This window comes from Lygodium microphyllum, chromosome 26 (genome assembly GCF_053477565.2).
Source record: "Lygodium microphyllum isolate KBCC chromosome 26, Lygodium_microphyllum_v1.1.10, whole genome shotgun sequence".
Classification (NCBI taxonomy): domain Eukaryota; kingdom Viridiplantae; phylum Streptophyta; class Polypodiopsida; order Schizaeales; family Lygodiaceae; genus Lygodium; species Lygodium microphyllum.
In genome coordinates, this window is record NC_141160.1 from 6680004 (window position 1) to 6696977 (window position 16974).

The window sequence follows — 16974 nt, forward strand, 5'->3', positions numbered from 1 at the left end:
GTTGAAAGAGCAAGAGTGAGAGAGAGGGGATGGGAGATGAGAATGGCAAATGCTTTGATAGGGTGCGGGATAGAGGGGATGGGAGATGAGATTTGAGAATGGCAAATGCTTCGATAGGGTGCCCCGATGCGGGAAAGAGGGGATGGGAGGTGAGATTTGAGAATGACAAATCACAAGTCCATTCAAGAATCAAGATCCAAGAGAGGAAGATGAGAATGGTAAGTCACAAGTGCTTGCTAAATTGGTGTGGAAGCATGGAGGAGAGGAGCACCTTTTGTAAATGAGAGAAGGGTCAAAGTTCAAACAGTCAAAGAGGGGTCAACGGTCAAAGAGAGGGTTGCCAGCTAGAAAGAATCCAAAGAGGGCTGGGGAGGGGAGTGCATGGCTGGAAAAGGGGGTGGGGTGAGGTATCCAAGGCTTCCTACCCCCCAAAAAGTGCCACGTAGGCAGACGGAGTAAAAGCGGAGCACAAGAAACACGTGACGCGGGACGCAGGACATGCATGCAACGTGACCGAAACAGGCCCAAAATAACGTACGAATTCGTACGGATATGTACCATATGGACCATACCGTACAAACCTGTCCGTATGACATACGAAGGCAACTATGCGTAAGACGATAAAGAGCTTTATGCAACTTGCATACCATGTGTTCTTTCCCTTTAATCACAAATCTTGTAGGTGATGACACAAAAACATCCTCATGCAAATCCGGATTCAAAAATGTTGCTTTAATGTCCAATTTATGTACTTTCCAACTATAATTTGCAGCCATTGCAATCACACATCTCACTGTACTTATACAAGATGTAGGAGCAAAAGTTTCCTCATAATCTATGCCCTTCTTCTCTGCATAGCCTTTTGCTGCCAACCATGCGTCAATTATACCATCAGCCTTACGTTTGAGTTTAAAAATCCACTTAGTACCAATGGCTTTCTTGCTAGGTGGTTAATCCACAAGATCCCATGTAGAGTTAGTAGCAATGGAGTCTAACTCCTCCTGCATGGCTTGCATCCAATGTACATCTTGCTAAGCTTCATCCAAGAAAGTAGGCTTATCATCATCCAATAGTGAGCTCATAAACACATGCTCATTACAATCATCTACTTTCGTCATATTAGCCAAATATGCCCCCCTTGCATCATGTGCTACAAGTTTGGTAGCCTTGTGAGTGCGCTGAGATAAAGGGGCATCCATTTTATTATCTTGGAGAGTTTGTAACAACCATCTTGGGACTGTTTTGGCTGCATTTACAGCAGCCCTTACATGTTGAATTGTTGTGTCCACTACATGTGGCAAACCCTCATCAATACCCTGTTATTCAGGAGCATATGGAGTAGCAACAACTTGCTATAATAAGTCTGTCTTGCCATTTACATCAGGCATGGACTCCAAAGAATGTGGCAAAAGGCCCTCAAAGACATCACCAATGTCATGGATGGCTAGCATTTGAAATTGGTCATGCAAAAATGTTGCATTTTCAGCAAATATGACATCCCTATTGTCAAAAACCTTCTTTGTGCATGGGTCATACATGCGATAGCCCTTGCTTTCCGAACTATAGCCAATCAATATGCATTTTATAGCCTTATCATCATCAAGCTTCCCACAAAACTCTTTCAAAAAATGCACGTAGGCTGTGCAATCAAACACTTGAAAGTAGTCAACTTTGGGTTTCTTGCCATGCTAAGCTTTGAACGGTGTGATTGTTTTCAAAGCCTTTGTAGGTGCACAATTCAATACATGATTTGCACATTGAAGCAATTCTAACCAAAATTTATGAGGTAACCCCTTACTTTTCAACATTAAACGAGTCATTTCAATTAGAGTGCAATTTTTTCTTTTAGCAACTCCATTTTGTTGAGGAGTCATGCTGACAGTGGCTTGATGTGTAATGCCACGATTCAACAAATATGTCTCAAATGCATGAGACATGTACTCCCCCGCTCTATCGGTGTGAAGTGTCTGCACTTTTAAATGAGTTTGAGCCTCAAGCTTTGTCCCACAAGATGTTTAAAATGCATGAATATATTAGATTTGCCCTTCAATCCATACACCCATGTATATCATGAGTAGTCATCAATAAAAATAAGAAAGTAAAGATGACTTCCCAAGTGTATGTGTCCTCATGAGACCGCACACATTAGGGTGAATAAGTTGCATTTTTTGGACAATATATAGTACACCATTCTTCTTGAAGACAAACTTGTGCATCTTGCCCGAAATACATCCCTTGCATGCATGAGGAGATGGATTCTGCACTTGAGGTAATGCATCTCCCATATGACACCTTTGACGGGTCATTAAGCTCCCAAAGCTCATATGTCCATAATGAGCATCCCAAAGCTCCACATTCTGCATAGTGGGTGTAAGACTAGTGACTGCTAGAGCATTGTGAGACTAAATGTTATAAGTCTTTAAGAGGAATAAACCCTTGTAAAGAGTGTCTGATAGCCTGAGTGCGAAGTCATCTCTCGGTCTTTAACAATGCATTTGTCATACTTAAAGATGACTTGAAAGCCATGCTTATTGAAGGTAGAAATAGATAACAAGTTCTTTGTAATACCAGGCACAAACAAGACATCGAGAAGCATGAAGTCAGAATTATCTGTAGTAGTAATAGTGACCGTTCCAATGCCACATATATCATAACTGTTGCTATTTGCACATGTGACACGTTTCCTAGCAAGGGTTGAATGGAAAGAAGTAAACAAGCACTTCCTAGAAGTGATGTGCTTTAATGCACCATTGTCAAAATACCATGTTTGTTGCATTTCGGCAGTATTGAATGCAGAATCAACCATAGAAGAATCATAATTGCATATGAGAACTGTATAATCCTCCTCTACCAAGTTGGTTGAAGCATCGCCATCTGCTGATTTGTTGGCTAATGCCTCTTGGATAGCCAAATTAGAGTTTTTTTTTCTCCTTGGCCAATCTCTTTCTACATTCATCAATATAGTGATCGGGATTCTTGTAATAATGGTAATTTTCCTTCTTTTTAGACTTATTTGAGTCTTGGATAGCCTTGTTTGATGGCTATCTAGCAACACCCTTTTGCTGATTTTTTGCATTTTGCCTAGCTTTACCCTTGCCTTTAAACTTGGAAAGCATAGCTATATCACCTAAACACAATGCAATATTTTTTCGAGTTTGCTTGTCTTGCAACAAGAGGCCTCCCAACTCCACAAATGTAAAAGGTTGTTGCTCCCCAACCACCGCACACCCCCCCCCCCCCCCCCTCCCAATGACAACATTAAAGAGTTTTGAAAACCAAGATGACTCTAAAAGAGAGTTCAATATAATGTTCACCAATTCAACATCTTGAATAATCTCATCAACATTGAGCAGTTGCTCAGGCAAATCTTGTATATGAGTAAGGTGATTTGTCATGCTATCACCCTTATCCATGTTTACATATGCCAACTCCCTGTGAAGATACCAGATCCTGGCCTCACTGCAAGTTGCAAACATACGCTCAAGTATGTCCCATGTTGATTTTCAAGTCATACAAGATTGAGTGTGTGGAATGATGGCCCTTTTTACTAACAATGGTGTCAAAGAAAGTACATGAGCGTTCTTCAAATCCCATATCCTTTGATCCTCTATAGGAGGGAGAGGAGGGGCAGTAACAACAGCAGCACTAGCAACTTGTCCTCGAGCATGACATCAAGGTGTCTGAGATGCGAGACCTCTTGGTCATTGCAAGTCACTTGTAACATAGTCCCACAACTCCTTTGCAACAAGAAGGTTGTGGACCGTAAAACTCCACAATGAGTAGTTGGAGCCATCAAGCTTGTCCTCTTGAGTGAGGATACTAAGAATGGTGCTTTGATCATTATTTCCCTGACATGCCATGCTGTCAATAATGAACAAAAATCTGCAACCAAATATTTAGATGCTAAAGTACCCCATGGGATTGTCAAACAAGTACCAAAGTGTGACACAAATGCTAAAGCGTGCACAATGTCACCCAAATCAGCACTCAGCCAAAAAATAACAGCAATGCATTGCCATACAATACTGTACCACACTTGACTCGTAATGCTATCTGCGAAAGTACAAATTCTAGTAATTTGATGCCGATTTTTCACCAAGATTTGTGAAAATTTCCAAAAACTTTTGCATAAAATGACTCTAGCAATAATTAAATGCTGATGTACCCCTTATTTTTTGCCTTTGCATGCAGGGCAAAAGCCCTGAATTTCTTCTTGAAATTTCAAAGAAATTGAAGAAAATTTTACCTTGTAGCTCAAATTTTTGCAAAATGTCACCTCAGAATGCATGTCAATAGGGAGTAGCAGCTAGAATTTGCCTCAGGATGCATGCTGGAGATTCTACACTATAAAGGCCGAAATTGCATGCACAAATTTCGAGAAAATTGTGCAATGTTAGGTTGCTAGGTGTCGATCCATGTGTTGGAGGCTGAATCAATAAAAAGCCCCAGATTTTGGGTGCCTTAGGATGCATGCTCACAGTTTGAGTGGTACATACTGAGCCGAATACAAGATGGTGGCACTTTCGTTGGCGACATTGGTAGGAGTGCAGCCCGGGCACTAACAGACAAACTGTCATGCAGAGGTGGAGCTCTAGGCGGAAGCTCTGGTGGCAGGCTGCAGGCAGGTGGCATGGGTGTAGTGCCTGTAGAGATGGAGCAAAATGGTGCAGGCAGAGTAGTGGAGGACAGGTGCAGCTCGCAGGCAGCCTGAGTAGATGCTGGTGGTGTAGTTTGGAGTAGATGGAGCAGAGATAGTGCATGTAGCATATAGGGCATTGTTGCTCGATTTGGAATTTTCAGTTTTGATAGTCAAATGATATCACAGGCACAACAAGATTCTCCCTGGCTCTGGTGGTGGTAGCTCTATTTAGAGCACATTGATGAGTGGTAAAGCTGGCCGGGATAAAGGCAGTGGTGGAGCTGAGTTCGGACTGCTGAGTGCTCAATTGGTGACTCTTCCAGGTTGAATGCCGGCTCAATGGTGGATTGTGTACTATAGGAGAGCTATGGCAACTGTTCTCTTTCCCATGCGGGTTGATGAAGTTGGTGCCAATACCTCGAGCGGGGTGGCAGGGGCGGCATTGGTTGTTCGGAGTCTACGCAAGGGCTGCTTTGATACCAATCGTGAGAAAATAGGTCCAGCGATGGAAGAGAGAGATTTGACACAATGATAGTGAGTGAGCTACAACAAGAGAGTAGAGTGTGCTTGCTAAACTAAAAAGATAGTGAGATTACAACACTAGTTTAGGTCATAGGTTGACCTAACTAGCCTTCCACCAACTAACTAGAGTTAGGCTACCTTATTGTAGTTCCTAGTGTCACTACTTTAATGTCTAAAGACACTAGGTACACACACTATATTGCAACTTCAATAAGTGTCCACACCATACAAAATACATTGGGCACTACTTAGAATTACCAAATTCTAACATTAGATTCTCACAAAAGAGCACTTGACGGCATGGCTCTCTCAAGAAATGGGCACTTACTTTGTTTGTTCCATGTGTTTATTCATAGCCCCAAAAGATGCATTTCTAGTGTCTTTGATTCCTAGCCCGATGTTGGCCTTTCGGCCTCAAACTCACACCACCATGATGAATCATTGAATTCTCTACCCTTGCCACCTATATGAGGGGTAGGAGCTCAAGAAGATGTTGCAAAGGGGACCTAGAAAGATGATGCCATAGTGAACAGGTCTAGAAAAAGGGCGAATAGGTGAGGGCCTCAGCCTACAGGGCACACACAGCAGTAGCGTAGGACCAAGCAATACAGAATTAGGCACAAGCAAAGGCAGTGTAGGACTAGGCACGAGCAAACTGCCAAGCATAGTTGCACTAGTACCATGTACGAAAGGGTTCATGCTATATCGTACTTTAGGTACTATACCTTATGTATTAGTACCATAAGGTACCAACTTAATGGATACTTCTTTTCTCGTTTGAACCATACTTTGGGATGAGCTAAATGCTCCTTATATTAATATGATTCTCCCATGAGATTAGGTTATTTGAGATTAAAACAGTTTCTCTACCTTATTTTGTTTAAAAGAGCTTGATTTTAAGTTGCTTTTAGGATACAATAACGTATTTTTATCATACTGTACCTTAAAAAAACATAAGGTACCATTTAGTATTGTATTTTATTGTACCGTACTTTTCGTACCTACAGCCATACTGCAAAGGCAACGGCAAAGCAAGATTAGGCTCTCACTGCACAATCATGGGAGACACCAATCATTGGAGATGTGAAGCCTAAAGGGTGATAGGTAGAGACCTGAGGGTGACAGGAAGATTGACGGTATGTGAGGTGGCCCAAAGATAGTATAGTGGTGGTTGGTAGATAGTGTTATGGCGCATGTAGGGTTGCGAGTCACAGGGTGTCACGAGAGTTACTATCCATCCATGTATGCACCGGTGATATGAGGTATGTCGCATTGTTTTTGCTCTTAATGCCACTTGATGCTCCGCTTGTACATTCTTCATGTCCCCTGCATTCTTGAGGATCTCGAGATATGTTTGTGGTGATGGAACCCTTTTGTAGAAACGCCCTGTTTTGGGGAGGTGTCCCGTGTTTTGGAATGGTGTTCCTGTATTCTAGGCTTGTGTCCCTTTGTCCCCTATGACTATGGTACAGAGGCAAAAAAGATGCAATTAAAGCAAAGGGTACATGGTGCATGGCGTGGAAATGGGAGCATTAGTGACTATATTGTAGAGAATCTTGCTTCGATTAATGCATATGTTGATGATCATGACTTGGTTTCAATCACTTTAAATGGGCTTGGTCTTGTATACAAGTCCTTGGATACTTCTATTTTTATGAGAGGCTAAGTTTGAAGGTTTGATTGCTTGTTGCTTAAAAAATAAATAGAACTTGGGCTTCATGCATTTAGCAATGGCAAAAACATTAGCAATGACAATGTGTTTTACCATCAGAGAGGACGTGGTAGTCCTTCGAGGGGTAGAGGATCTTCTTATAGTCATGGAGATGCATTTGCTTGTAGTTGTGTAGCTCTTTTGGACAAAGATATTTCATACCTAGAGACAGGGGGAGATCCCTCTCTAGAGATAAGAGGACGGTCTAGTTCTTATAGAGATGATGCATGTCATTATCATGGACAATTTAGACATTACGAGAAGGAATGCTACCATAAGCAAAATGCTATGCCTAGAGGTTGTGGACGGACTCAATATGGTCACTATGCATGTGGTTATGGTGGAAGTACAACTTATACCTAGAGGTGGATCAGCTAGAGGACATTTGTTTGCCATGAAGCATGTACTTGGCAATATGACTCATCCACCTAGTGATGAGGATTGGTTTTTGGATTCAAGGGCTATGAACCACATGACATATCTTGAAGAATGGTTTGACAAGAAATATGAAATGCAAAGTGAGGAGTATATAGCCATTGGAAATTATACTCTATATAAAATTATGCACATTGGCAATGTTCCATTGATTACTAGAGATGATACTAAGAATAAACTAAGAGATGTATTGTATGTACCTACTTTCACAAAAACCCTTGCTTCTGTTAGATAAATGACTGATCAAGTATTGTAAGTTAGTTTTAATAAGTATGGTTGCTTCATTGAAGAGTTTAGAAATGGCAAACATGGCAGATTGATTACAAAAGGACAAAAGAAAAGCAGATTGGATATTGGTACTCCCATTGTACAAAGCTCTATGTATGTGGAGATAGGGCATGGAAAAGACAAGGATATGGAAATATAGCATAGAACAATTGGACATGTAAACTTGCAAAGATTAAAGCAAATCCAGTCTGGAGAGATAGTACGTGGTTTTTTCCACTTCGGCTATGTAAATTATGATAATGTATGTGAGGTAGGTCAGTTTGGAAAGTTGTCTATACTTTCATTTTTAAAGAGGGGGAGAATCAATATATATCCTTTGGAAACAATATATTTAGACATTTGAGATCCATGTCAAAACCTGTCATCGAGTGGGAAATGCAAGTTTTTAGATTACTTTCATTGATAATTTTAGCCAAATGGCTTGGGTTTACTTTCTATAGTGTGAAATTAACGCATTTGAGAAGTTTTACGACTTCAAAGCAATGGCAAAAAAGCAATTTGGATCATACATAAAATGCCTAAGATTAGATAATGGGGGTGAATACATGTCTAATGAGTTTTCTGACTACTAGAGAGATCATGGGATCAAAAGACATGTCACATATTGCTATACGCCACGATAGAATGGTGTAGCAAAAAGAAGAATTGGATTATTGCTGAAGTTGCTAGAGCTATGATGATTCAAATGCATATGCCATCGGTGGGTTGCAGTAGTACATATTGCAATTCATATCATGAATAGGACATGCGCAACACTTACGCACCATGTGTTATGTTATTAGAAGGTGTATGGTAGAATAAGCTATAGTTGCATGCTTTAGGGTGTTTTTTTGTGTAAGCAATGTTCATGTTCCTAATAACTCGAGACAAAAAATAAAAGCAAAGGTTGTTAAATGTTTATTTCTTGCTTATTTGGATGAAAAGAAGGGGTATAAGTGTTATATCTTTGTTACTAGAGAGGTCTACATAAGCAAGGATGTGAGATTTAGTGAGTATGAGTTATGGTATAGACCTAAGGTTGTAGTTGATATGGACACTTACGAGAGCAATGATGATGATGATTGTGTAAAGAAAATTGCAGCAAACAATACTCGTGGAAAGCATCACATCGAGGATGTATTTGATGCACAAAATAATACAGAAAGTAGTGGAAGTGTTCGTTAGTCCATGTAGTGGCAAGTTAAGGATCACACAAAAGAGGGCTGAAATTGCAAAAGAAAAAAGGCTAGTTGGTGAAAGTTTAGAAGATGATGAGTTTGGGATACGGTATACCTCATGTTAAGACTTCAATCATAAAAAATACAGGGAAGTATGTACCGTCTCATGTAAGAGCAGCGGAGATACCATCTAGTGCACCTCAATTGAGAAGATGAGAAAGAGAGAGTCATCAAGTTAATAGATTGACTTACAAAGGTTACATGAAAATGCATTATGCTTATATGGTTTCTCATATACAACACTTAGAGCCAGCATGTTTTGATGAAGTAGTTGAAAGCAAAGACTGGAGAGAGGCAATAGATGAAGAAATGCATGCTTTGAATAAGAACAAGACTTGGGATTTAGTTGAGCTACCTTATGGAAAGAAAGCTATTGACTGCAAGTGGGTATATAAAGTTAAATGCAAATTGGATGGTTTAGTTTAAAAGATAAAGCAAGGCTAGTTGCAAAAGGGTATGTTTAAACATGTGGATTGTACTATGAGGAGACATTTAGTCTAGTGGCAAAGATGACTGCAGTTAGATTAATGATTGCTTTGGATTTTATTTATGGTTGGAATCTATATTGAATGGATATTAAGAATGCATTCTTGAATGGTACATTGGAAAAAGAGGTGTACATGGAACAACCAGAAGGGTATGTATACCCAAAGTATTTGCATTATGTATGTAAACTAAAGAAGGCATTGTATGGATTGAAGCAAGCACCTAAGGCTTGGTGTGATAGGATTAGTAGGTTTCTACGCAACATGGGATTTCAATAGAGTATGGCTGATTACTCTCTTTATGTTAGACATTTTGAGAATTGTGGTTGTTGTGGTCATCTATGTTGATGATCTCTTTATAATAGGTACTCTTGAGAAAGAGATTGCGGAAGTAAAGCATGGCTTACACAAGGAGTTTGATATTAGGGATCTTGGATTGCTAAGATACTTTTTGAAAATTGGATATAGAAGTGATGGATATGCTACATGGAATTCGGTTGGTACAAAGACAATACTCTTTGGAAACGCTGGGAAAGTATGGGATGATTGCATGTAAGCTAGTTGATACACCATTGGACCAAAATGTGAAGATGGTTGAAGATGGGAATTATGTTAAAGACATTACTATGTTCTAAAAGATGGTTGGTTGATCTACTTAACTATAACAAGACCAAATTGAGTTATACAACTAGAGTGATAAGTTAGTTCATGCAAAAGCCATGCAAATCACACTTGGATGTAGTTAGAAGGGTGTTAAGATATATGAAGAATACAATGAATTGTGGCTTGTTCTATGAGAAAGGAATCAAGCCTACTTTGTTTAGATATATGGATGTGAGATTTAGTGAGTATGAGTTATGTGAGATTTAGTGAGTATGAGATACTATTAGTGGACATGCTTTGTCATTTGGTTCAATCATGGTAAATTGAAAGTAGTAAGAAACAACCTACAATAGCATTATCAAGAATTAAACCGAAGTATAGAGTAGTGTTAGTAGCTTATGAGCAAACATGATAAAGACTACTTCTATGCGACATGGGGATTTAGATACATGGAGGAGTTATCATGTATTGCGATAACATCAGTAGCATTATGCTTGTAAATAACATCATGCTAGGACAAGACGCATTCAAGTGCAATATCACTTTATAAAAGAGAGAGTCATAGATGGAGAGATAGACTTTATACATGTCAAAACCAACGACTAAGTCGCGGATATCTTCACCAAAGCATTAGGTAAAGATAAGTTTTGAGTAATTTAAAAACATACCTAGAGTATATGTTTACAAGCTCATTTTGATCTTGAGAGTTAGTGTTGAAAAATGTATATTATCTTATGGGCATAGCCTATGTATGCATTAAACAAAGGGATATTGAGAAACCCTTCACCCGCAATTTGCGTTTTTGCGTTTCTGCGTTTTCTGTTTAGGGTTTGCGTTTAGGGTTTGCAGCCCCAAAAAGGGGCGCCATCCTAGACTGATTGTGCCTATTTATGGGCCACTCTCTCATTCATTCCTTACGACTAATTCATTCAGTCCGTCACCTCTTCTCTCCAGCCTCTCCACTACCCTCACACCCCTTCAGGAGGACATTGCGGTTCGTGGTTCATGGCTATCTTCATCATCTTCCTTGTGCTATGGCACCCTTGTTCCCTTGTATCACATTCACTCCATGATTCGGAACTTCATCACTCCATCCATCAGATTTTCTTCTCTCTTCTCTTCTCTTCTCCATATTTTCCGAGTTCACTCCGTGTTCCTCCCCGCAAACCCTACTGTCTCGTTGGTACGTCATCTTTTGACATGGTATCAGAGCCGGATTTGCTCAAACAGTGGCAAAGATCCTTCAGTCCAGTGAAGGCAAAGACTGGTGGCGGGTTTGGCATCCACTTATCTTCTTCTTCCGCTACATCAACATCTCGTTTTTGCAAGTTTCAGGTGTTTTCAGCTTGCTGCCCACACTCCTTTCGCGGAGGACATTGCAGTCTCAGTTGTCCCTTGCTGTCATCTACAGTCTGGCACATGTTTCCAGCCTTCCACCGCAGTTTGCAGCTGTTTACAGCACAACGACTGTTGTTGATAACTCTCCATTCAGAAAACAATCTCGTTTTTGCAGATTTTGGGCATTTCAGCTTGCTGCCCACACCCCAAATAGAGAGGACATCACGGTCCAAGCTAGCCATTGATGTCTACAATAGTCTGGCACCTGTGTCCAGCCTATCACACATTATTCGGAGCTGATTTCAGCATATTGATTGCTGGTGTTGTTTTTTCCTGCGTTTTTAGCCTTTCTCTCTCCTCACCTACGTTTTTCTACCGATTGCAACCTCTTACTGCTGGTCATATCCTCCTCCCACTGGCAGCTCACTTCCAGCCCTTCCACCCCTTGAGGCAAACATTGCGGTTTGTGCCCTCACACCCCTTGAGGTGGACCTTGCGGTTCGTGGTTCATGGTGGCTAACCTCTTTCTTCTTCAACAAGACACACTGGTATCCATGGCTTCTTTACCAACAGATGACCAGACTATTGGGTGCTCCTACTACGGCATCATCGGACACACCATCAATGCTTGCCAACTTCGACCTTTGCTCCCCACCCCTCCGAAGTACATGCGTCTTCTACCAGGTACTCCTTGTGCCACCTCTCCTTTTTGGGCCACAGAGATCGTTCTGCATCGGCTATCAAAGTTCTATGCTCAAGGCAATAAGACCCATCCGATGCGCACTATGTCCTTTCGAGCACATGGAGGATCGATTGGCACTACGACCTCCTGGAGATCGTCACAATGCCAGCGGCAGTCTTCTCCCACCTATTTTCGGGTACAGTGGCTACCACGGCCCGCGGTTCTACAATCCACTCCATCAAGAGACAATGATTGTTTGATAGCGTGTCCTCATTAATCCGCTCCTTCGAGAGACAGTGGCTGCTCAACTCCTTCCTCTTCTTCGGCTACCCAGTCCGCTCCACTGAGAGACAGCGACTATTACCCACCTCTTGCTCATTATGAACCCCACCCTTCCCCACCCTCGACTACTCAAGTTCGAGAGGCTACCTCTAGGAGCTCTTCAGCACCCCAGATACCTTCTTCGGCACGACTCGCAGCACTTCCTTCGTCATCAGATATTTCGGAGTCTGTGATCCATGAGTTTTTGGATTCCTTATCTACTTCAGAGAGGGATGTTATTTCTTTGCCCTGAGAGGGGGCATCTACTTCTTTGACTTCAACGGGGTTCCCTCCACCTCCCACCTCAGAGGGAGAACCTACTCCACATGAAGTTCTTCACCCATTCTCTACTTTCTTGGGGTGGCTTTCTTCGACTAGTCATCTCTTTTACTGGTACCCAAGATCTTCAGGTACCACCTAGATCGGGACCTCGGAGGTTCAGCCGTGACTTGGTGACGAGGCCTTCGTATTCCTTCCAGCATGGATGCATGAAGCTAGTGGCTTCTCTCTCGAGGTTGAGTTTCGGGTTTTCCAGTTTACTCTGTCTACTGTTCTTTATTGCAGGTTTCCTTTCTGGTGGAAATCTTGGATCTTAGGGATCCTCTACATCTTCTTGCCTTGGTCACTTGGTCAGCATGGAGCCACCTCCCGAGATTGAGTATGAGCATATCCTTATGGTTCTCGATACCACACAAAGTCCGACATTCCTCCTATGCATTGCATGTTTTCATCATCTTTGTACTAGGGTGCTTGGGCAAGTGAACAATTTCCCCATGAGGGACACTGTCCAAGTGGCACCTATTGCATGAGCATTCTTCAGCATGTAGCGTTGCATCTCCACCTCACTCTTCTCTTGTTCCCCTTTTTGGACCTGAGAGGGGGTGTTGAGAAACCCTTCACCCGCAGTTGGCGTTTCTGCGTTTAGGGTTTGCAGCCCCAAAAAGGGGCGCCATCCTAGACTGACTGTGCCTATTTATAGGCCACTCTCTTATTCATTCCTTACGGCTGATTCATTTAGTCCGTCACCTCTTCTCTCTAGCCTCTCCACTACCCTCACACCCCTTCAGGAGGGCATTGCGGTTTATGGTTCATGGCTATCTTCATCATCTTCCTTGTGCTACGGCACCCTTGTTCCCTTGTATTACATTCACTCCATGATTCGGAACTTTATCATTCCATTCATCAGGGTTTCTTCTCTCTTCTCTATGTTTGCCGAGTTCACTCCGTGTTTCTCCTCGCAAACCCTACTGTCTCGCTGGTACATCATCTTTTGACAAGGGAGAGTGTGTGTAAAGTGATTTTAAGTCAAACAAGTATCTATTCACTTTTAGAGATGCTCATTGTAGAGAACAAGAGATGGAAGAATAAAGAAGATGTAGACGGATTGAGCCTCCCTATCTTGTACCTATTTGCCTTTTGTTGCATTTCTACCTCGAATCTTTTTATTCAATCGAAGAGGAAATTGGTTGCTATATCCTTTTTAGATAAACTTATGTAACCATGACTTCACACTCGCACTAATGTCAAATAGCAGAGCCCTAGGATGTTGAGGACCTATCTAGAGACAACTTAGATATTTCTTTGTTAGGGAGGCTCGAGGGGCTTTAGAGCAGTCTCAGTCTTAGTTTACATTCGGGAGGAGCATTGAGGAGACTTTGACACATCCACATCTTTCACCTATATGAGGGATACTCATTGATCAAGTAGACCTGTTTGGTTGATCCAAATGATGTCCTTGACCTCGACATTGGTACCAGTGGCACATGTATAGGAGGATACAGGAGATCATTGCTTGGGCTAGAATGAGGCCCCATGTACCTCCTTTATATCACTAGTTTTGGTCCATGCACACTAGGCTTTATCACTCCTCATTGTAGTAGCTAGGGCTTTCTATTAAGTGTTAGTTGTATAGTTCTTAGCTCTCTTTAAGTGTTCATTTACATTTACTATTCTGTTCAGACAGTTGTATCATCACACAGATGGTTGTAACTCATGGTCTCATAGGTCACTTTTGCCTTTTGCAGACTTTAATAAATCATTTTATTTTCATATTTGTGTGTGTGTGTGTGTTGTGCAGGGTTACTCCACACTCTGGCCAATGTCAAATAGCGGGAAATTTCTTATGGCTCATTCACACCCACTTGAACTATCTCTTATCGTGTTTCCATCATTAGCTGACTCTCTCATGCACCTAAGGAGTCTCATTGGATTTCGTGTATGCGTATTATGGGTGGTTGTTCAATCAAGGACTAGCCATACAAAGAAATTTGATGTCAATTTGGCCGATGACTTTGATATCCGACACTGCCATTGTGGTTACATTTGCTTCTCATGTTCAGCAGCCTTCAGCTGGAATTGCTTATCAAGCCAAAAACAAGAGACTGTAGCTGTATCTTTAGCTGAGCTTGAATATCGAGCCTTGTATGATGTACCAGTACCAGCAAGGCCATATATTTGAGGAGTTTGATGATGGAGCTATAGTTTCAATGTGAGGCTCCTACAATGATTTGTTGTGACAGTTAGCGTGCCATGGCATGCGTTGGTAACCCCATCATCAGCAACAAAAAGAAGAATGTTGGAGTCCACTACAATTTCAGGAGAGAGCAACTAGAACTATAGGCATTATCCACCTAGAGTTTGTGCTGTCTTCAGATAATCATGTCAGCATATTGATCAAATTGATCAACCACCCGATCCTCGGTTACATTAGCAGATTGGCATGATGGGAAGCAGAAGTCCCCATATCTTTCCCTTCCATAGCCTGGTGGTGAGAGGGAGTGGCTTCTCCTGGTGCTTAGATGATTGCCGTTTCATTCTTTATTGGTTCATATACACTTGTATCATTATCTACTTGCATCTTGATCATCATACTTGCAAAGGATGATTGGGCCGGCGAACAATTTTCTTGTGAGGGCATTGCTCAAGTAGTACCACTGCATTATACATTTCACTTTTTGTATTACCCCTTGCATCTCCCATGTATTGGTATTGTGTTAATGTGAAATGGAGCCCTTGGAATGGAGGAAAACTTGGGAAAGCAAGTGTTTATCCAAGGTGAAAACTCCTTGCATTGTTCACACATGGTTCCCTCTTCCCTCGTCAAAGAGTGGTCATCTTGATCCACCATATTCACAACTACCATTGGTAGTCTCACTATGGTAGTCGTATTATGGGAGTTTCCACTGCAACTTATCCTCATTTGCCTCATCGCTTACTTCTATACCTCATCACGAACACCCTTGCCTTGCAACAATTCTATTTATGGGGGATACAATCTTAATGTTTTGTTGTTCGTGTATTGTGTTCAAAAGAAAAGGAAAGAAAAATCTAAGACCTATTAAATTGGGCTATTCAAAAGAAGATATGCATTGCCTCTGCTCATTGCAGGTGCGGCCCATTGTGGCACCCTTGGTTCTTTTGGGGGAGGACCTTTTGGGGACTAAAGATGGTGGAGACTTCTCTCCATCTTGGGACACTTCTGGGTCTGAGAGGGGGTTGTTGAGCCATTAAAATTAAAGCTCTCAGAGCTGTTCTCGATGCCTCCAACACCACTCTTAGCTCACCTCATCGTAGTCTTTGTCTCTTAATCTCCTGCTGGAACTCCTGAAAGTCAAACCAGTTCCCACTGTGGCAGAAACCTATACAGAGAACTTCCCCCAGGGCATTCTACCGATTGTGTTCCCTGGAGTACTTTCTGCGTTTCTCTTTTTGTTCCCTAGTATTTCTTTACATCTCCCCTTCAGCAGATAGCTAGGGAGTTGTTGACCTCCTTTGCTTATCCTTTCAGTTTATGGATGGGTTCTGTGACTACAATTAGGTGTGCTTTAATAGAACTTCCTCTTGTTTGAAAAAAAAGTTTCTTACATGGCTGAAGTTATTGCTTTTCAGAATTCTAAGCTAAAGTGTGAGGTAAAGTCATTGCGGCAAGATTTGGATGACCAACTGAAACAGAAGAAAAAGCTGGAACAGGAGGTCAAATCCCTGAAGCAGCAACTGCTTCAGCTAAGTTATGAAGCTGACGAGGTGTTTTGTTTTTGCATGTATGCATGAATCCTCATGTCGCTGTTTAACATATGCTCAAGAGATAATTTTTCCCTTTGTTGTCATTTCAGACGAGAAAAAGTCTTGAAAACGAAACTTCGAGAACCACCTTTGCTACAGATCCCACAATGAACATACATAAGCCCAATCAAGTGCGGGAAGCATTAAATGGCCAAAGAGCTACCATTGCAAAGCTCTTTGAGCAAGGTAAATCACATCTCACATCTTAGACCCTTGTTTGAAGGTTTGCGCTTAACTAGGGGCATGCAATGTTGATATCTACAACCTTCTTTGCTGATTTTCTTTTCTTGTTGACATTGATAGTGGGTCTTCAGAAAATATTGTCCTTATTAGAATCTGAGGATATAGATGTTCGGGTGCATGCTGTCAAAGTTGTTGCTAACCTTGCTGCAGAAGGTAAATGCAGACTCTATTGTCAAGTCCAGTCCAGCTGTTAATATGCTTTATACTGGCTGTGTGTCGTATTTGTGGTGTACTTGATGCTTTGTACTCTTGTAATGAATAGTACTTGTGTTAAGTGAAAGGTGTTGTATCTGCTTGTTGTTGATTTGTACATCAATGCGATTGCATTGATTATAAATCTCTGCAATCTATTAAATTATCACATATCTCTGTAATCCAGTAACTCATCACTATAACTCTCTGCTCATTGTTGTTGGTTTGTGCATCAC

At 41.5% G+C, this 16974-nt stretch overlaps 1 protein-coding gene across 6 annotated transcripts in view; it reads left to right on the forward strand.

The window, feature by feature from the left end:
• LOC148012972 (kinesin-like protein KIN-UB) overlaps positions 1–16974 on the forward strand; it is a 120309-nt gene that overhangs the window by 100764 nt on the left and 2571 nt on the right. For all 6 annotated transcript variants that reach the window (XM_087667460.1, XM_087667461.1, XM_087667462.1 and 3 more), the window contains 3 exons: positions 16130–16264; positions 16354–16489; positions 16607–16699. In XM_087667460.1, coding sequence (XP_087523586.1) covers positions 16130–16264; positions 16354–16489; positions 16607–16699 — 364 coding nt within the window. The remainder of the gene's footprint in view (positions 1–16129; positions 16265–16353; positions 16490–16606; positions 16700–16974) is intronic.